Genomic DNA, 21945 nt, shown 5'->3' on the forward strand with positions numbered 1-21945 from the left:
GACTTTGACATTACAATCACCATTGTTTATAGCGCAAGAAATGCTTTTGTATTTGTTAAATTGAAGAAAAGAAAGAATAACCTAACTTGCTTTCAAGCTAATCAATTGTTTTTGCACCTACCACAAAGGCAGCACTAAGCTTTGATGTTAAAATGGTGTTCAATGAATTATTGTAGAATGACCGAACAATGGCCCCTGAAGCTTGTGTTTAGACATGTTCCCACTTGCTGGGTTACTCTGTAACCGTAGAGCTGAACTAGAAGGTTGTCCTTACAATGAATGTGGAAAGTAATTCAGGATCAAAGAACTCGGTGAGAAATCAACAATTCCCAAATGTTGTATCTACTTTGTCTACTTGTTGATGACTCTTACAGTATCTATCAACATTTCTAGAATTGCCACGGTAAAAGTCGCTGATCTCTCTGATTTGCTGGCAAATATAAAGACCCAATTCCTTGACAGGGTAAGACTGGATATCATTTGAATATAGCTCCTCTAAAGATTGCTGTATCAGTAGAAAAAGTCTTAAGCTATTACAATCCATTATTATTACATAAAATTGGCTGCTGCATTTCGCCAATAAAATACACAATCACTACACTTTACAGTATATTTTGTGAAGCGCTTTGAGACGTCTCGAAGACGTGATAAGGTGCTATATCAAATGCAAAGATTATTATTTTTAGTTTTCATTGGAGAATTCACCATCCAAGAAACAGTTCTGCTTACGTTTCAAGCAAGTGTTGTATTTTAATGAATAGTAGCATTGAATGTACCATCTGCCACTTTTTGGCTATGAGTGTTCAGCTTTAAATAACTCTCACTGTTTTATTTTGTTTTATTTTATTTTGTATTAATGTTTAATACTCACCAAAATAAATCACCAAACTATGATGGTCTATGACTCTTAAAAGAGTCAGCTGGAGGGATATGGAGAAAGGAAAGGTAAATCAGACTGAAAGGATTGCTTTTGAGGGAGCCAGCACAGACACAATGGGTCGAATGGTCCCTTTTTTGCCGTAACTTTCTATGATTTCTATGAACTTTCAGCGCTTTGGGACGTCCTCCCAACGTGATAGGCGCTCTATAAATGTAATTTTGTTGTTTTTGATGGTGATTCTATTGAGCAGTGATGTGCTTTTCATCATTTTCAACTCTGTTTCTTCAATATATTGTACATTAATAATAACAATTTTATTTTGTAATTACTAATACCAATGTTACTAATGATACCAATGTTGACACTGTTTATCACTACTTTAGATTTTGTAATATTAATGCAGATACTGATTATTGATTGAAAATATATTGATTTGGTGTAAAAAAAAGCGCTGCAAAACTCCTTTTGTGTTATTTTAAGATTAATGTGCTGCAAATTGACTGAGGTCAATTGAGTGGGTTAGCTCTCACAAAGGGTATGGAAATGTTCCAGGACGCACAGCCTCCTTCCATATCGTGCAGTGGAAATAATGTTTTTTTGTGAGACAGGAAAAAAGATGCATTTTTCTAAATAATGCAATATATATTTAAAACTATTCAGATCAAGCTCAAAGAATGCAAATAGAAATTATAATAATAATCCTTGCATTTGATATAGTGCTTTTCACGTCTTCTAGACGTCTTCTTACCTCCCCTATCTCTTTTAAGCGCTTTGGGACGTCCTCCCGACAGGAAAGGCACTCTACAAATGTAATTTTGTTGTTGTTGTATCTCTTTTAAGGAACCAAATGCTTAGTACATTATGCTTTTGGTACAGTGTTTCTTTATTCTTTCCAGGTGTTGTATTTCTGGTTATTAAAACTATACCTAGCCATATTCAGAACATATCAATCTATATTTGCCAAAGTACATTAATTCAGTACGAACAAAACATTAGATCCAACAAATTCTCAAATTATTCTGGGATACAGACAAAAAAATCTAATGGTGATGACTGAACTGGAAAAAATGCCTTATGAATGATACTTAAAGTATGTAGTTGTGTCTCGGTCATAATCCAAAAACAAAAGTATAAGCTGAGCACTAAATGCTTTTTCTGTTCATTGTGGCATTTGTCAATGGACACATGTGCAACATTTGGCAGCCTTGTAAGAATGTTACAATTGCTTACTTTGCCGAATTTCACAGACTCCACACAAGTCTGAAATTCCTCAAAGCAGTCAAGTACTGTTGGTGTAGGCCAGCTGACACTAATAGCATTGTGTACAAGTAGAGACTGAAAGAGGAAAGAAATAAAATGTCGAGCAGAACAGACACCCTCCCTTTCCTACGCAATATACATTGCAGTAAATACAAGGCTGCCACTGACAAATGTATAATAAAATGAAGCCACCACGCACCCCTCTCAGCTCTTTTCTCCCCTTTCTCCGTTGCTAAGAGGCAATCCCAATAAACCTATTTATGAGAACTCTTATTTGAATTTGTCAGTGTTCAATGCCACATGTACATGTTTTACTAAATCAGGGATTCTCTCCAGGCTTGTTGAGAGGATCTGTTGCTACTGTAATTGCCATTCATCTCTGGCAAATAGTGTTTTCTTTTAAATAATCTACCGTTTAATCTGAACCTTTTAATTGTACCATCTGATTTATCAAATCTTGATGGTCACCTTGTGGTCAGAGACTGGAAATCAACTTTGATGACTTATGCACACTACATATTACAGAATTTCAATTTCTCTTCAGTACCAAATTGTAATTTAAATCATCCCAAGGATGGGGGTAGGTGAATAATTACCCACACTCATAGTTTCCTAAGAAATTTATATTCTGAGTGTTTGGGTGTACTTCATTCATACTTATACATCAGTTTTATTTCTGGGACACATCTTTAACTCTTTTTCTCCCTTATCTATAACTGATCAGCTTTGTTATCTCCCATACCAGCAAAAAGCCAAAATTATACAATTTACCAGTATTCTCTGTATGGAAAATTTTTCAGAATGGAAGCTTTCTTTCAGGTGAAAAACTGCAAAATGAAACAAAGTACTTGTGCATTTCTACCAATATAATTTGCAGTGCACCTGTACTAATTGGGCCAGTCTACATTGTGGTTCCTGACATTTCACCTCTGGCTTTAAATTTCTGAAAATATCCAGTGAACACTATGGAACCATAGAAATTTACATCACAGAAGAAAGCCATTGGGTCCATTGTGCCTGCTGGCTAAGATCCGGACTGGGTCAAAGCGTCCCGGATGTGTGACATATCCAGTTGAACTGTGCTGTTTGGTTAGATGGGTGGAGAGAAGGTCACCAAGGGCGTCACCCTGGCCTAGTGCATGCTTTCCACTGGCCACTTGTACAGCAGAATCTGAGAGAACTTTGGCAGCAAGGTTTGCAATCTGCAGATGAATGTAGAAATGTAATGCTGCAGGATGAAGGATATGAACATATTGTTAAGGATGATCCCAACCTTTCGTCACAGAGTAGAGCTGGAAAACTAACATCTCTTGCAGAGAACAGCTTGAAGCTAAGAAGAAAAATAGCTGTCTGGTGTTCCAAATGCCTTTGCCAACCAGTAATTCACTGCTCTGGTAACAATGCATTACTGAAAGGGATCCAGCTGCACAGGGTAGGGGTGGGAAATTATGAAAATGGCTGATTAAGGAATAGGTTGTGATTTGATGTATGAGTGGGAGAAATCATAAAAGAGAATTCCACTTGCTGACATCCTTTCCAAAATTCAGGGGATTACTTTCTCAGGACTCGAGCTGTCTCATTGGGAAGTATGCAAACGCTTTAAGCTGTGCAATGAAAAAAATATCTTGTGTCCTGGAAACTTTCTGTTCACATTGCTTTATAGTGCTGAACGATTAAGGAAGAGGATCCAGGTGATTTTACTCCTAGAATGATGGTAATACAGGTTTATTTAACTTTCTTTCCCAATAGAGAGGTTTCCTTTTAAAAAGCGTTGGCCTGTTTCAGTTCCTATAATAATAATAAAAGTTCTTGCATTTGATATAATGCTTTTCACGTCTTCTAGACGTCTCAAAGCACTTTACAGAATATATTGTAAAGTGAATTGACTGTATATTTTGTGGGCGAAACGCGGCAGCCAATTGCTCACAGCGGTGTCCCACAAACAGTCGTGGATTGAGTGACCAAATTATCATGCTTTTTTCTTGATTATCAGGCGCGTGGAGTAAGGAAACTTGCCCAAGGTTTCACCCTGCCGGGAATCGAACCCAGGTCTCTCGCTTGTGAGGCGAGTGCTCTAACCACTGAGCTACAGGACTCCTTGGTGACTCCTATGATTAAATCAAAGTGGCAACCTCTGGAAAAAGTGCCCTTGTTTACCCCTGTATAGCCATTCTAGTAGGAACTCTATTGTGCAATTAGCCTAGAATTTAAGCTTATCGTTCAGGAATTCATAGTTGATGTGAGATACTGGATACGTCACTTGCACATCTAGAAAACTGCGTGCTAGAAACAGAAAATGTTAAAATGACAACCACCTTCCCAGAAGATGCAAAATTTTGCTTTGAATGAAGTGCTCTGGAACGCTTCCCTATGTGAGGGGCGCTATATAAATGCAAGTTGTTGTTGTTGCTTGCAATTCAAAAGTATATACCTGTGGAATATCTAAGATATTACAGTAAATGAGTTTGTTTTTAATGCATGAATGATGTTTCTATGGTCAATTAAATAACAAACCTTTCAAAGTATATAGCATTATATCATTAAAACAACTTTGAATATGTTCTATATTTCCAGCATAAAGTTTAACACTGATGTGGGCTTTTGTTTTTCAGAAACGTTCAAAGGCCAGCTACTGATGGATAAAGTGTGTGAGCAAATCAACTTATTAGAAAGGGATTATTTCGGCCTCACCTTTCGGGATGCTGCAGACCAAAAAGTAAGGTGGAAAATTAAAATAATACTACTTACAACTTTTATGCTGTAATAATTGAAGGTGAAATGAAAGGATTTCTGAATACAGAGCAAAGTGCACTTGGGACAATGACAAGGAAACGAGATTTCTGAAGGTCCTTTTATAGAAATTTTCAAAGCGTTTATTGAACTGTGGTATAAGATGTAAACCTATCATTTAGAATACAATAGTAAAAGTATGTTTTGAATCCCATTGATTAAGAGCAAAACTTGTTCATCCCTCATTATAACTATTCATAGATGCAGGAATTCCCAGCAATAGTTCTCTTTAAGAGCCTTTGTATATTGGTGTTCAGTTACCATGATTCTGGCAGCAAATTGCCACGAAACCTGGAGCATAATCACAGTCAAGCTCCATTCCTTGAAAACCTGTAGAATTATATCTTGGAATTCTCTGGGATATTTGAATTGAAAGTATTTAATGCTATAAAGAGTCAATCATTTAGCTGGTTCATGTTATGCATCCAGCTCTTTAATAATAATAAAATGCTGCCAAGGTGAAAAGTGCTATATATTGTCCTCAGTGGCTCAGCCCCATCTACGTTCTGTGAAGCGCTTTGAGACATCTAAACAACATGATAAGGTGCTACATCACGTAGTAATACCTTCAAACAAAAAATAGTAATAATAATTTGGTCACTCAATCCACAATTGTTTGTGGGACATTGCTGTGCGCAATCGGCTGCAGCATTTCGCCCACCAATTCACTTTACAGTATTTTCCGTGAAGCACTTTGAGACATCTCGAAGACACGATAAGGTGATATATTAAATGGAAGGATTATATCTAATTCAAGGATTATTAGCTTTCCTCTGCTTGGCCCTCCCCTAAAGCACTCTGCAGCACAGCAACCCTTTGAAGTAAAACCATTTAATTTCGATGTGTATGATGTCAGAGCTTACTTTCAAAAAAAAATTTTCTGTCTGTCAAATGTCTACATACACAATTCCGTAGGGACCTACGGCTTGCTCCTTAAGATCTAGTACACTTAGGCTGATTTTAGTGTATTTCTAACGTTTCATTTCTTTTATCTAGAACATGGTATACACATTAAATATAATTACTGGAATGTTTCCATGCTCTTGCTTTTTTCTAAGGCTTTTCTCTGTTTAAAGAAATGAGAGCTTACTTCAAAGGGTTGTTGTGTTGGAGAACAGTTTAGGGGAGGGACAAAGAGAGGGAAGATAATAATCCTTGTATTTGATATAGCGCCTTTCACATTGGAATGACGTCTCAAAGCGCTTCACAGGATTTATGGTAAGGTGTAACAACTGTATATTTGTAAGCAGCAGCCATTTTGCGCACAGCAATGTCCTGCAAACAGCCATGTTGCAGAACTAAAAGTAAGGTGGAAAATTTAAATAATACTACTTACAACTTTTGTGCTGTAATAATTGAAGGTGAAAATGAAAAGATTTCTGAATACAAAGCAAAGTGCACTTGGGACAATGACAAGGAAACGAGATTTCTGAAGCATCAATGAATGATTTTATCTGTGGAATTGTTGGCATGTAGAGAAACTCCCTTGTTTTTCAAGTAGTGAAGTGGGATCTTTAATGTCCACCTGAACAGGCAGATGGGACCTCAGGGAAGGTACCTCAAAAGGTGCAATGTAGCAAAATGATGTAGGAAAACCACTGAAGTTGGAATTTTTTTCAAGTAATGAACCCTGTAATTCTCTGCATTATAATTTGGGTTATTCTTAATGTGTAGAAAGGTATTCTTACAAAGAATGGAGGCCCTTTGGGGCATCTAATTTTAAGTTAATGTTGTTGCTTAATACTTGTGCAGCCAATTTTGTTAGAACGTTCTTAGGTTTAATGTCTATTTGATTGCTGGCAATAGTTCTTAATTGGCTAGAAAAGAACAAGTTGTCATAAGTTCAGCTGCTTCAATTTTCCATTTATCCAGGAATTTCTTTAATTCTAGCTATGACATTGTTGGAATGTAAATGTTTACGACATGGGATATAGCTGACAGTAATTTTGCACAGTGTGAAGGGTCCATCTGCGGTATCATATAATCTTAACACACAGGCTATTTTTTTAAAATTAGCTCAGAAAATATATGGCTGTGTCCAGCTCATGAGCTTTTAGGTTTGGCATTAAATAAATAGTCTAAAAAACCTAAAATAAAAAAGAATTTTGTATTTTTTAAAAGAATGATCTTGAACACCCTTGATGGACTAGTAGGTAAAGGCACTACCAACGCTAGCACCAAGCCATACAGACAAGATTGCAAGTTTTGATATCCAGTCTGCGCACACTTAGCTGATTTCAGATGGAAGAATTTGGGGGACACTAACACTCACCTAAATGCTTCTGAGTAATCTGGCAATCTTTGCTGATGGATTGGAAATATATTTGTAGAATTTGAATTTGGAAAGAGTGCCAAACTTTTAATATTTGCCTTTTTAAAAAAAATTTGGTTAAGATCTGTTGAGCCAGTGAGTGAATTGCAAGTTTGATTAAGTACAGCCTGGCAGTCAGATTGCCCCTGTGTGTGCAGTTGGAGATTTTCATTGTCTGTCTTTAATGAGATGTTAATGGGAGTGTTGGAGATCTCTGCTTTTTCAACTATAAAAGTAGAGAAAATGTCATGTTTTACCATGCCTCCAAACAATCCTTTAAAATTCTTATTGTCTATCCACCCACACACATACACACACACATCCTGGCATAACAAATTCTATTGTGCATCTCCTCCTAATCCTCTCTGATTCAAACACCTCTTCATTTCAGATGTTTTCAACCAACACCATTGCTGCCTAACCAATTTCTGCTTTCTTCCACCTACAACGCATTGCCCGTCTCCACCAATACCTCTCCCCAAAAGCTGCTGAAACCCTAGTCCATGCCTTTGTCACCTCTCGGCTGGACTACTCTAACGCCCTCCTCGCCGGTCTCCCATCCACTACCATCCATAAAATCCAAATCATTCAAAATTCTGCCGCCCGCGTTCTCATCCGCACGAAACTCCGCTCCCCGATCACCCCAGTCCTTGCCAGACTGCACTAACTCCCTATCCCAGAGAGGATCGATTTCAAGATCCTCATCCTTGTATTCAAGTCCCTGCGCTCCTCTGCACCCCCCTACCTCTCTGACCTCCTCTCTCCTCACAACAGTGCCCGTTTCCTTCGTTCCTCCGGTGTGACCTCCTCCTCGTCCCCCGAGTCCTCCGATCCACCCTCGGCGGCCGTGCCTTCAGCAACTATGCCCCGAGGCTCTGGAACTGCCTTCCTCACTCCCTTTGTCTCGCTCCCTCCCTTCCCACTTTCAGATCTCTGCTGAAGACCTTTCTTTTTGACCGTGCCTTTGGTCACCTTCCTTCCCCCCTCGGCTTGGTCCCGGGATCCATTACTGTAAAGCGCTCTGAGACGCCGTCCGGCGCGGAGGGTGCTATATAAATCCAAATTGTTGTTGTTCTGCTCATTTCTCCCCTCTTCTCTCGGCCCTCAATTGTACTTTCCACAAGAATAACCTCACCTGCATTCATGACCATTCCATACACGGCAGAGAAGGGAATTAAGCGTATTTGAGGTGTGGGTTTGTGGAGTATAAAACATGTGAATGGACCTGTTTCCATCCCATATCCATTCTATGTAATTCCCTTGATCTGGTAATTACACAGTGCCTCTCCATCTCTGACAAAGCCATCTCTGATCACGTCATTTACCTTACCTCCCTCACCCCACTTCCTGCCAACAAACCGGCTACCATCACTTTCTGCCCCAGAAAAAAAGAACCTGCCACTCCCTCACAACCTCCGACAGTTCCACTGAATCCCTGTTGCTCTAGCCTGCTGCCTAACCTGAACTTACCTCCTCCATTCGTCTTCGACAAAACTCTCTCACTACCCTGCTCAATTCCAAGTTTCCTCTCACCACCACAAATTCCCTAGTATAACTCCATCTCTACTCACTAAGTCCCTGCATCCAGCTCTTTGACCTATGCTGCTGAACCATTTGGCTTAAATCTGGTTTTGCGATACATTGTCAAACCTGGTTGGACCACGAAAGACTATCTCCGCCCTCGCCTCTGCTAAATTTGCCTTTTACTCCAGGATCATCCTGGAGGCCAAGGGCAACCTACAGCTCCCGATTTCCCTCAACTGTCAACCTCCTCCATACTCCCTCCAACTCCAAATATGAGCAGGTTCAAAATCCAGCAGATTTGCTTAGTTGTCTCCATTACCCCAATTCTCCATCCTTCCTCTGAGCATGCAGTCACCCGTTTTCTACACCTTCAACCCCGTTTCTCCCTCATCCCTCTTCTCCCTCATCTGTCTCCTGTAAGAAACCCACCACCTGCTTCCTTCACCCCCATCCCTACACTGCTCCTGGTAACCCAACTTCTGTTCCTAATTCCCTTGTTAGCTAACATCCAACCTCTTCCTCTCCAGTGACACAGAAAAGAGCTTCTAAAAAGAAAAGAGGTTTCACCCCCAGAAGCTCTCTCTTGACCCTTTCATATTCTCCAGCTACTTATGCATCAGGATCTCATTGGATTAAAAAATATATTTAGAATTGTAGGGACTGTATTTTAAGAATTCGCTATATAATTTGAAAATATTTGTCTTCCTTGCACTGTTTTATATATGAAGAAAGTATTAATTTTCCACTCTTGGTGCAAATAATGGTGTTTCCTACCATGCTGTGCCTGTTGCTGTAATATGTTAAAATACTACATATATTTTATATTCAATCTATTCCTTAGTGAATGTTTAATGATTCTTCTTATTCAGTTATCACTGCCAACCATTTATTTGCCAGGAATTATTCTCAGTTGCAGCTGGATGGTGTGTGAGCTGAATACCAAGAACCCATATGAATTTCCTAGAGTTGATCCCTGACATGTGACAGTGCTGCTTCCGTAGGTGATTTTAGGAGACCTTGGTGTCATAGATATTCTGCCACACTTGCATGGAATAAGCAGGGAATATTGCACAATTTGAAGATAATAATAATAATAATAATAATTCTTGCATTTGATATAACGTCTTATCACATCTTCGAGATGTCTCACAGAGCTCCGAGCTTCCAAGTGAATTGACTATATATTTTTGTAGGCGAAACGCGGCAACCAATTGCGCACACCAGTGTCCCACAAACAGTCATGGATTGCCCGTCTCCGCCAATACCTCACTCCAAAAGCCGCTGAAACCCTGGTCCATGCCTTTGTCACCTCTCGGCTGGACTATTCAAATGCCCTTCTCGCCGGTCTCCCCTCTACTACCATTCACAAAATCCAGGTCATCCAAAACTCTGCTGCCCGCTTTTTTACCCGCACCAAACTCCGCTCCCCGATAACCCCAGTCCTTGCCAGACTGCACTGGCTGCCTGTCCCTGAGAGGATCGACTTCAAGATCCTCACCCTTGTCTTTAAATCCCTCCATTCCTCTGCACCCCCCTAACTCTCTGACCTCCTCTCACCTCACAACAGTGCCCGTTGCCTTCGCTCCACCGGGTCTGGCCTCCTCCTTGTCCCCCGAATCCTCTGCTCCACCATCAGCGGCCGTGCCTTCAGCCACTACCCCCCGAGGCTCTGGAACTCCTTTCCTCACTCCCTTCGCCTCGCCCCCTCTCTTCCTATTTTCAGGTCTCAGCTGAAGACCTTTCTTTTCAACCGCACCTTTGGTCACTTCCCACCCCTCCCCCTGGCTCAGCCCCAGGATCCATTACTGTGAAGCGCTCTGAGACGCTGTCCGGCGTGGAATGCGTTATATAAATCCAAGTTGTTGTTGTTGTTGATTGAGTGATGATTCTATAGGAAATATTTTTGAAGCCACAATACAAAAGAACATTTGATCTCTGTTTCAAAAAAATCTAATTGATACTAACTGTTTACACCCCAATTAGGCTGCCCACAAACGGCCAACATAAATTTTAAATTAGGCTTTTTTAATTTTCTCAAATGTCTTAAGATAGCCACATATGCAGTATTTAACTAATTATGTGGATTTCTGTAGCGTATTGGTTAGAGCACTCGCCTCGCAAGCAAGAGGACCTGGGTTTGATTCCCCCTGGGTGGGGCAAAATGTTTGGCACGTTTCCTTACTCCACGTGCCTCTATTTACATAGCAGTAAGTAGGAACCTGATTGTTAGTCGATCACTTTTCTGGGGGTAATAATCACTTCATAAATACATAAATAATAATAATAATAATAATTCTGTCACTCAATCCATGACTATTTCTGGGATACCTCTGTGCGTAATTGGCTACCGTGTTTCACTGACACCATATACATATATTGAAAGTGGATTGACTGTGTGTTTTGCGAGAGAAATCTTCCCATTTTAAAACAAAAATCTACAGGGCATGTTACTGTATCACTTTGTTAAACACTAATGTACAACTCTTTTTCTTAGAATTGGTTGGACCCTGCCAAAGAAATCAAGAAACAAATTAGAAGTACGTGCATTATTTTGTTAATGTTCCATAGTGTACCTGACAAAAGTAACCATCCATTCAATGCCTATTCGTATCCACATTAATCACTGTGTTCCAATAATCGTTGTAATTATATTGAGCGCATTTTTGATGCAGTCCCAAAGTTTACAAGGCTTTTGATTTTTGACCCTAGAGCTTGGTGTTTTGATTATATTAAAAAGAATGTCAAATTGAAACATTTATCAGATGTAAAATTTATGATTTTCAAAAATAGTTTATTTTTAGAACAATCAAATAACAATAAAAATTGCCAGTATAATTTATTGTAATATCACAATCTGTTTTAGCTTGAAATACTGACCAGTTATAATCAGAAGGTCAAATCAATGTTAATAGGCAACTTGATCCAGAGCCTTGGGACTTCCTCCCGACGTGAAAGGCGCTATAGAAATGTAATCTTGTTGTTGTTGATTAGCAAACCATTGTCAAAAATTTCTTTGGTTTGTGATCAGCACACTAGATTGAATACCTCATGAGAGCTGATCACTTCTGTTTTGGCGATCAAAATAAATTCAGGGACAGCTATAACGTTTCTCTCCTATTCCTTTCAATCTTTCCTCTATTGGTTGTCATGAAGGAAGTTGGGGGGAGGAAGAGAGACGGGATGGTGGCAGCAGGGGAAACACCATAAAGAATTAACAGGCAAAGCCTTCCCCATTTTTCTATTTATAGGATGATAGTTGGAAGTCACAAGGAAAAAATTCAGTAAAAAGTGGATAAATTGGTAAAAATAGAAAAGGCTACATCAGAATCTGCATGCTTACTCTCATCCGCTGCTCTTCTCCCATTTGTTACGCTTTATACGTACTTTCTTCAAGAAACTATCACATCTGGAAACAATTTGTAAAAAAATTCTTCTAAGCTTTCCTTTATGTTTTTAGTAATGGATAATTTTGGCAGTTGAGAATACAAAATGCTATACAATATTCGTATATTTTTTTTGCCAACAAGCCGATAACTTTTAAATTTATTTACAGTTAACTGGTGATGGAAGCTTTAATATTCTGCATTATTGCTAATTTGGGGGTTCAAAGCAGCTCTTATAGTTCTGCATGTGCCACTATTATTCCATATGATATGGAACAATAGATTCACAAACATTTAGTAAATTTGTTTAAATTGCAGTATCCTCCTTAGTCATAAAAGTACTATTTTGCAGGTTGGCCATGGCAGTTTGCATTCAATGTAAAATTCTACCCTCCAGATCCTATACAGCTGACTGAAGACATCACAAGGTAATTGTTAAGTATGAGTAATTTAGAGAAAACTTGATGGAAATTAGTCATTAAAGTGACCTTCAGTAATCATTACAAATGTTAAATGAAAAATATTCAAAGCATTTATTTATTTCAACTAGTAGAATACACAATGGGTAATGGAATACCATTTCTGTCCCACTTGGTTATGAGTGGGATTAAAGCAGTACTTTACCCTTGATGTAATGATAGCTGAGCATTCCATAAATGCTGGAAATCTGAAATAAAACAATGAGAAATTCTGGAAATGTACAGCTTGTTAAATGGCATCTGAAAGAGAAAGACAGTGTTTCAGGTATGTTCCTTTTTCTCAGGGATCATATTTGCCTTTCTCTCTCCTGCAACCAATTATTTCATTCCATGAAGACTCACACCCAAATTGTTTTCTCTTTCAGATGCTAATTCACCTGCTGTGTATTTTTGCATTTATATTTGTTAATTCAATTACAGGAAACTGATAACTCGTCACTCCAAGGGAAATGGGCTCAGTGACCAGCTATTTGGAGTGGAGAGTTAGGCAAATGTCTAAATACATAAATAAATGCAGCCAGGACATAGATAGCATGATGACTTAAGTGGTAGTGACAAGTTAAGCTAGGGTGGAAATATCAGGAGTTTACTGTAATTGAAAAGATAAAAGCTATTCTACTCAGCAAGTTGAGTTGATTACTTGCACAAATATATATATTTATGTAGCCTTCCGACAAATATATATATTTGTGTAGCCTGTCCTCCCGATGTGAAAGGCGCTATACAAATGTAATTTTGTTGTTGTTGTTGTATATGACAGCCAGATGTACGAACTTATTAATTTCATGAAGATCCATGAAAAGATCCATTTCTTGATAACACTCAAGACACTATGAGTTCTCCGAATTTATTCAGAAACAGATCCTTTGAATTTGAATTAATTCATTATTAATACCTAGCACTGTGGTTGTATGTGGGAAGTTACTGTGTTTGCACACAGTAACACACTTGACTGCCCCATTCACCTATAAGAACATAGTCATTGCACTTCTCAGAAAACTGAAGCACTTTGAGCAATGTGGTAAGGCGCTAAATCGAATTCAAGGATCATTATTAGACATTGAAAGAAAATTAGAGTATGTGGTGTTGCAGTGAAAAGGGATTTCAAAGTATCCGATTGCATTTTTGAATGGAAACTGTTGTCAGTGGAGTTTATATTTCAGATTATTCATTGAATGATCAACCAGTTAATTTCAGTAAATTGATGAATAGGACAGAACTAGTTAGAGCTGTTACAGTACAATAATATTAAGATTGTGAAAATTAGCTTTTGTAGTAATGAAGACTACTTTTCCTCTCTTCCCAGGTATTACTTGTGTCTTCAACTCCGTCAAGATATCATATCTGGCCGTTTACCATGTTCTTTTGTAACTCATGCCCTCCTTGGTTCTTTCACCTTGCAAGCTGAACTTGGGGACTATGACGAAGATGAACACAGAGCAGATTATGTTTCAGAGTTCCAGTTTGCTCCAAATCATACAAAAGAATTGGAAGAAAAAGTGGTTGAACTTCATAAAACACACAGGTGCAAGTTAATGTCCTGTTTCATATGCTTACAACAATAAAGTCAATTTGTGTTTAGTGATTTCCATTGATGTGAGCAATCATAATGGAATGGAAAGTAGCAAGGATATCCCTGGAGGTTTTGAGTCTAGGTACAAATATAGAATAGTTGGCTCCAGCAGATGAGACAGTTTAGGCTCAAGAGGCTATGTGACTTCTTATTTCTAAGGTTCTAAAGTGCTTTGAAACATCCTCCTGACGTGAAAGACCCTATTCCGAATATAAACATTATTATTTAAATATTTGAAGGAACAGATTATTTTATCTGGAGGTTAACTAGAGATTTCATAGAACAAAAGAAAATATAGGTATATACCATAATCTAGTAGCATCTTTTAACATTTATTGGCTTGTTTTTATTTCAGGGGTCTAACTCCAGCACAAGCTGATACTCAATTTCTGGAAAATGCCAAGAAACTCTCCATGTATGGTGTAGATCTGCACCATGCCAAGGTAATTATTAACAATCCTGAGGGAGAAAAAAAAATTGTAATCATAGAACTTGTTGGATTGTAATATAAACACTTAATTTTGTGCAGCATGAATGCTAAACATAATGAACATTTCCATTCAAACCAGTTGGCTATATATCAATTTGCTTCTAAAATTACACTTTTGGCAGCTGAGTCATATTTCATGCATTGAAATAAGTGTATGAAAGTCGAGTATTGATTCAGTGTTGTGTAAAAAAAAGAATCAGAACCATTGTAATTGAAATATTCTGATATTTTTGTTGGCTCTGTGTAAAGCAGCACCCCTTAATGAGAGTAGGAGAATATTTCTGTATTCCATCAAAGTACCAGTTTTGTAAAATATTTTGAGGTTGCAAAATTAAGGCCTCATTTTAACTTCAGTTTTTTTATATATTATCAATTTTTATTTATTCAGTTTAAGAAAAATAAATGCAAAAATACAGAAGGACGAAATTGTGAGAGAGATAACTTTATAAGACATCATGGCAGCTTGAACATTGCTGTGTGCTCTCCCCTTGACCCCAAGGACATAACATTAATGTCTCACACAATTGACCAGGTGTTTATTCAGCATCAACATTGTTTATTCTGCATCAGCAAAGCCACACTGTAGACTGGTAAAGTCCCAAATTTGATTCTCAGTCTGTGCTGTGAACTAAAAATTAAGTAAGTACTTCGAGCACTACAGTTGGATTTGAGAACTCAAGTTAAGAAAATCCAGATAAGCCTAGATTATCCTGCTGCTGATGGCTATCCAACAGTCACTACTTGGAGGTGTGTGTAGCCATCAGACTTGCATTGATGGCTCCCAGCCACCACCACCCCCCCCCACCGGATGACTGGTTATGGATGAATAGGGAGATGCTGAAGGGTCATTTGTGTTCATGGACTATGATCTCCGTTAAAAGTTGTTGTCTTCATATAGCGAGGGAAGTAAATTGGTAAGGAGAAGATGTTTTTTCCTATGAAGTAACATAAAAGAAGTACTTTTATTACTGATTTCTTTACTGATATTTTAATTATGCTTTCGCAACATCATTTTAATTACGTTACCAACTACTATGAACATTGTTTTATGAATCTATTTTTGGTTGTTTTTACATTGTTGATCATCAATACATTTTAATATTTACCTGGACTGAACTCCATACCTCCATCTCACCAGTTCTGCCAGGCTACACTGGCTCCCCATCACCAAATAGATGGACTTCAAGATCCTCAAACTCTTAAAATCCCTTCAATCCCTGGCACTCCCTACATCTCGCACCTCGTCACTCCCCAATCCACCACCCAGCGCCTCCGCTCGACTAGCACCATCCTCCTTGTTCCCTGCGCTCTCCGCTCCACCATTGGAGGTCGCGCATTCAGCCACTAAGGCCCGAACCTCTGGAACACTCCCTCAATCCTTCCGCCTCGTTCCCCTCGCCCCTTTTTCAAGTCCTTTTTGACCATCTTTACACTCTCCTCCGCCCCCCGCCCCAGGAGTCAGGCTCCACCACTATTAAGCGCTCTGAGACGCTAGTTGTTTGACCACTAATATTGTTTTTGTGTATTGATTTTTATCTAGGATTCAGAAGGAGTGGATATTATGTTGGGTGTGTGTGCCAATGGACTGCTTATCTACAAGGATCGGCTCCGGATCAACCGCTTTGCTTGGCCTAAAATTCTTAAAATTTCTTACAAACGAAGCAATTTCTATATTAAAATTCGACCTGGAGAGGTAAGACATTACCACTAATACTTAGTGTTAATAGTTTATGATTTAAATTTTCATTTTTATTAAAGGCTGACCAAAGATGCAACTTCCAAAACTCTTGGGGTGCAATTCTGAAAAATCAGCTAAGTAAGTATCAGTGTATTGTTCATGCTTCCTAACTTATAAGTAGGACTTCTGTTTTTCGGGTTTAAAAATTTAATTTTTCGGGATTTATATCTAGTATTCCAGTTTTAAAAGATTGTGGTCTATCAGGGTTTTCACTTACTTGTAATGAGAAGATTTAGATGCGACTTGCACACAGAGGAGAGAGAGGTGTCTTCATGCAATGCACAATGCCTCCCTCCTCTCAAATGTGTCACACGCCTGCGCACACAGAAATGAGAGGCGGAGAAAGAGAGTAACAATGCACAGTTGATGTCAGGACAGGTAACCATTTACAGCGTTTTCCTTTTTTTTATAAACACCAAATTCATTATTTTTTCATTGTTAAAATCGAAAATCAGAACCTCTATTTATAAGCTGCAACAAAAATAAACAAGAGAACCTTGTTAGTGCCCTCCTCTAGAGCGCTGCCTCTCGTATAGCTCACGTAGTCCCTTGGTAACGGGAAGTATGGTACATCTGATTTCTGGTACTCATTTACTGCTTGGATCATCTGATTATCATGCAGGTAAATAAACATATTTGGCATGAGAATAAACTTGAGTTCTATTGTACATTATTTTTATTTGGCATCTTGACTGGTGGACCACCATTTAGATTCCTTAAATCTAATACTACCACTTATTGGTTGAGGTCCCAGTAATAAAGTCTCACGCTATTAAAATTATACGTATGTGGGAAAGAATTTCAGGTCAATGCATTTTACATATCCATCAATTGATTCATTAAGTTGTAAAGCTATAATTGAATAACAACACACATGCATGTGCACAATTAGCAGCATACTGATCAAATTAAGCACTGTATCTGTAATCTCTTTCATTTGGCATAGTCTAAATTCACTCTTATGGGTCAGGTTACTGTACTGCAGAATGCTGCTGCCTTTGATTAATCTGCTCACATTCACAATAGTAGTTCCTGTAAAGTATTAGGTCTCCCATTCTGCTTGTTAAAAGGATCTGATTTAATTGCACTGATTCTTACCAGATGGAGCAGTTTGAAAGTACTATTGGTTTCAAGTTACCTAACCACCGAGCTGCAAAAAAATTGTGGAAGGTTTGTGTGGAACACCACACTTTCTTCAGGTAAAGTTTTCTTGTTATTGTTTAATAGTTTAACCAATGAAAGATAACTTGAATTTGCCAAATTTCACATATCCAATCCTGATATGAGCAACTTTGTGAGGAATAAAATGCAACCTAACACTTATTGGACCATTTGTTTAATTTGCAAGTTGATTTGTTTTAACAAACTGTGAAGATAACAGATTGTCCCTTTGCATTGTCATTTTCCTGTTCCTCTACACACCAATAGAGATGAGAATTACTATTCAGTTTGGGAATAATGATAAGAACTAAATTTTCCTTTTTAATATGGTGATATTATTTTGGGAATATTCATATTTTCTTTGTCACTCAAGGGTGCCTGTGACACTATCCCAGATGATCTATGAGGATCCACTGCCTGTGATTCTTAAGAAATAAACAGGGAAGATAATGATGGTTTGATAAGACTGAGTTTTTGAGTCATAAAAAAGGCAGACCATAAAATATCATATCTGTTTCTTCCCAGAACCTCAAGAAAATAACAAGATAAAATGTCATTTATATAGTACCTTTTTGACATCAGGAGAATGTCACAAAATTCCACTCTATCCTTCATCTCTCCAACAATCTGCAAGCGTTTGAAAATTACTGTTTGATTCTTCTTATCCAGTGCCTTGGGATGTCCTCCCGATGTGAAAAGCGCTATACAAATGTAATTTTATTGTTGTCGTGCTCTTTTAAGCCTTAATATCCTGCTCAGTAGGTCTCGACTTTTCACCCAGCTTTCTCAATAAAAGAGTTTGAAACCAAAGCAGCTAGTATTTGTACTGAACAATCCTTATCCAAGTGTGAATTCATATACACTTCAAAAAGATTAAGAAACATAGAGAAGGACGTTCAGTGTAAAATGCAACCCTTTTGAAGTAATGTGAAAAATGGTTGGAAAGTAGTGGAAAGTTTGAATTTCTTTCATAAGTATATACAGCTGATCCCTAACTCCTATTACTGACTATTGCATCATTTTGATAAAACTACATCCCCGCTTTTGGATTTAGTTGCACCACAGAATTGGGGTCAAAACTTGTAAATTGCAGAACAAAACCTATTATAAGGATTTAGAACCATTTGAAATATTTCCAAGACCACCTAAAATTAATACCAATTAAGCCTCCTGCAGGAATGTTTGGGAATTGTAATTGAGGTGGGGGGTGGGGGGGGAAATATTGATCCTTGTGCTGTGTCAGTGTTAGAATAATAACAATAATAATAATCCTTGCATTTGATAGAGCGCTTTTCACGTCGGGAGGACGTCCCAAAGTGCTTCACAGAACACACTGTAAAGTGAATTGACTGTATATTTGTGGGCGAACGCGGCAGCCAATTGCGCACAGCAATGTCCCACAAACAGTCGTAGATTGAAAATGACCAATTTATTATTGTTTTTGGAGGGATTATTATTAGGCGTGTGGAGTAAGGAAACTTGCCCAAGGTTTCACCCTGCCTGGAATTGAACTCAGGTCTCTCACTTGCAAAGCGAGTGCTCTAACCACTGAGCTACAGAATAAAATTGGTATCATACTTTCCCATGTTAACACAGGCTCTAAACTTTGCCCTCACAGTGGCTGGGAAGGAGCTTCAAGACAAGTGCCAGGCCTTGAGTTTTGCCCCTACTGTCATCCTCAGTGGCCAGGCATGGGTTGGGCTACAGAAGGGCCAGTGGTATCAGGTGCCAGCCATAAAAGATAGCACCAGACATAACCATTAACAACATTATTCAGAAGCTGTATTTAATGGGTGGAAAATCCACTGCATAGTAAAGTACAGCACTCCTGGTTCAACCAAATGTTGTCGGGAGATATAGTTCCAATACCGCATTACTTGGACTACATTACCTGGTGAGGAGGTAAAGTGTGAGAAAGTGTTTCATAACCATATTCAAAAAAAGGATGTTTTTTTGCTAAAGCCTAGTTATTGAATTTTCTTTTAAAAAATGATTTGGTTCATTCGTACACATTCATTTACTGTGCAGTAAAGAATTTAGTTCTGACCTTACAAAATAAATCTTAACTTTTGATGTATATAGATTGGTGTCTCCTGAGCAACCTCCAAAGACCAAGTTCCTGACGTTAGGTTCAAAGTTCCGCTACAGTGGTCGAACCCAAGCTCAGACACGACAGGCAAGCAACCTCATAGATAGGCCTGCACCATATTTTGAGCGTACTTCAAGCAAACGAACATCGAGAAGTCTTGATGGAGGTAGGTTGAGATTTTGGGGCAATATTGAATTTTAGAATTTGTATAGATATAAGGATCACATACCACCAGCTGTATTACCAGATCTCAGCCTAAAACCAAACCATTGACTCTTCAACCTAGGCGTCAGGTTCGACCTCCAATTATCCATCCTCCCCCGCATCCGGTCCCTCACCAGCACTGCTTTTTTTCACCTCCGATGCATCGCCCATCTCCGCCAACACCTCATGCCAAAAGCTGCTGAAACCCTGGTCCATGCCTTTGTCACCTCTCGGCTGGACTATTCAAATGCCCTCCTCACCGGTCTCCCCTTCACTACCATCCATAAAATCCAGGTCATCCAAAACTCTGCTGCTCGCTTTCTTACCCACACCAAACACCGCTCCCCGATAACCCCAGTCAGACTGCACTGGCTGCCTGTCCCAGAGAGGATCAATTTGAAGATCCTCATCCTTGTCTTCAAATCCCTCCACTCCTCTGCACCCACCTAACTCTCCGACCTCTCTCCTCACAACAGTGCCCGTTGCCTTCGCTTCAGCGGGTCTGGCCTCCTCCTTGTCCCCCGAATCCTCCGCTCCACCATCGGCCACTTCAGCCTCTACTCCCCGACGCTCTGGAACTCCCTTCCTTCGTCTTGCTCCCTCTCTTCCTATTTTCAGGTCTCAACTGAAGACCTTTCTTTTCAACTGCGCCTTTGGTCACCTTCCTTCCCCCTCCCCCTGGTTCGAGCCCGGGATCCGTTACTGTGAAGCGCTCTGAGACGCTGTCCGGCGTGGAGGGCACTATATAAATCTAAGTTGTTGTTGTTCAAATGCTGGGCTGATTGTAGAATGTTGTAGAATGTTGAGAAAATAAATATGTTCTAGCAAGAATATCAGCGGAGTCCTGTAGCTCAGTAGTTAGAGCACTCGCCTCGCAAGCGAGATACCTGGGTTTGATTCCCGGCAGGGCGAAACGTTGGGCAGGTTTCTTTACTCCACATGCCTGTTTACCTAGCAGTGAATAGGAACCCAGTTGTTAGTCAATTGGTGGATCACCTTTCCGGGGTAATAATTCCTTAAAAAAAAATTGGCCACTTAATCCACAACAGTTTGTGGTTCTCTGCTGTGTGCAATTGGCTGCCGTGCTTCGCCCACAAAATATACAGTCAATTCCCTTTACAGTATATTCTGTGAAGCGCTTTGAGACGTCTCAAAGACATGATTAGGTGCTATACCAAATGCAAGGATTATTATTGTCATCCCCTTCCCTCCCCTCCCTTCTCCCCCCCTCACCCCAGCTTGGGTCTGAAATGCTGTACACTGTCCAGCGCCTTGGGACATCCTCCCGACGTGAAAGGCACTATACAAATGTAATCTTGTTGGTGGTGGTGTTGTTATCAAGTCAGTATGTCAGTCTAGAACCAGTCACGTTCTGCAGTAGTTTACCTAGGTATGCAGACCCAAATCTTCTCTGATTGATATCAACTGGAGCTTCATTCAAATTAATTTAAAGTAACAGCTCTTTGCCTGTACCTTTGCTTAGCTCTTTCCTTCCTCTTGCTTGGTGATACCCATTGTGTTTGCAAAGTCATTCAAAATGTTTATCTACCCGAAAAATCCCCTTTACTTCAATTCACTTTACAGTATATTCTGTGAAGCGCTTTGGGACGTCCTCTCGACGTGAAAAGTGCTATATCAAATGCAAGGATTATTATTATTATTATTTATGTTCAAATTGATTTTGGTAGTGCTCATTTTAGTCTGGATTATAAATGAAGGAAAATTTTCCTGCACGTTTGTAAAAGTGACTTTGTGTATTTGGTGCTAGTCTTGAAATAAAGTTTTAAGAGTAAAGTGAAGTAATGTTTGTTCATTTTTGTGACAGCTCCAGTAGACACCATGAATGATGTGCAGGATTCTTCTACTCCAGCAGTTTCTCAGAGCTCCACAGCAGAGGTCACTGTTACAACCACTGATGAAAAGACAGCAGCAAAGGACAAAACCACTCCTTTCAAAACTGCCCAGTTAGACATGCCTGTGGAAAAGGTACTGTGCATGCATCTGAAATATATATGTTTATAAGTTTTGCTGCTTCAATATTCAATAATTAGTACATGCACATT

At 39.1% G+C, this 21945-nt stretch overlaps 1 protein-coding gene and 1 non-coding gene across 2 annotated transcripts in view; one reads left to right on the forward strand and one right to left on the reverse strand.

Annotated features, from left to right (window-relative positions):
• epb41l2 (erythrocyte membrane protein band 4.1 like 2) overlaps positions 1–21945 on the forward strand; it is a 96505-nt gene that overhangs the window by 47365 nt on the left and 27195 nt on the right. Inside the window, exons 5-13 of the mRNA XM_042333739.1 lie at positions 4753–4856; positions 11260–11302; positions 12501–12576; positions 13934–14152; positions 14556–14643; positions 16231–16383; positions 17530–17627; positions 19672–19844; positions 21708–21868. Of these exons, the coding sequence (XP_042189673.1) occupies positions 4753–4856; positions 11260–11302; positions 12501–12576; positions 13934–14152; positions 14556–14643; positions 16231–16383; positions 17530–17627; positions 19672–19844; positions 21708–21868 (1115 nt within the window). The remainder of the gene's footprint in view (positions 1–4752; positions 4857–11259; positions 11303–12500; positions 12577–13933; positions 14153–14555; positions 14644–16230; positions 16384–17529; positions 17628–19671; positions 19845–21707; positions 21869–21945) is intronic.
• trnav-cac lies at positions 4165–4236 on the reverse strand. The gene has a single exon. It is a non-coding gene; the product is annotated as a tRNA-Val (tRNA).

Source organism: Callorhinchus milii, unplaced genomic scaffold, assembly GCF_018977255.1.
Source record: "Callorhinchus milii isolate IMCB2004 unplaced genomic scaffold, IMCB_Cmil_1.0 Scaffold3, whole genome shotgun sequence".
Taxonomy (NCBI): Eukaryota; Metazoa; Chordata; class Chondrichthyes; order Chimaeriformes; family Callorhinchidae; genus Callorhinchus; species Callorhinchus milii.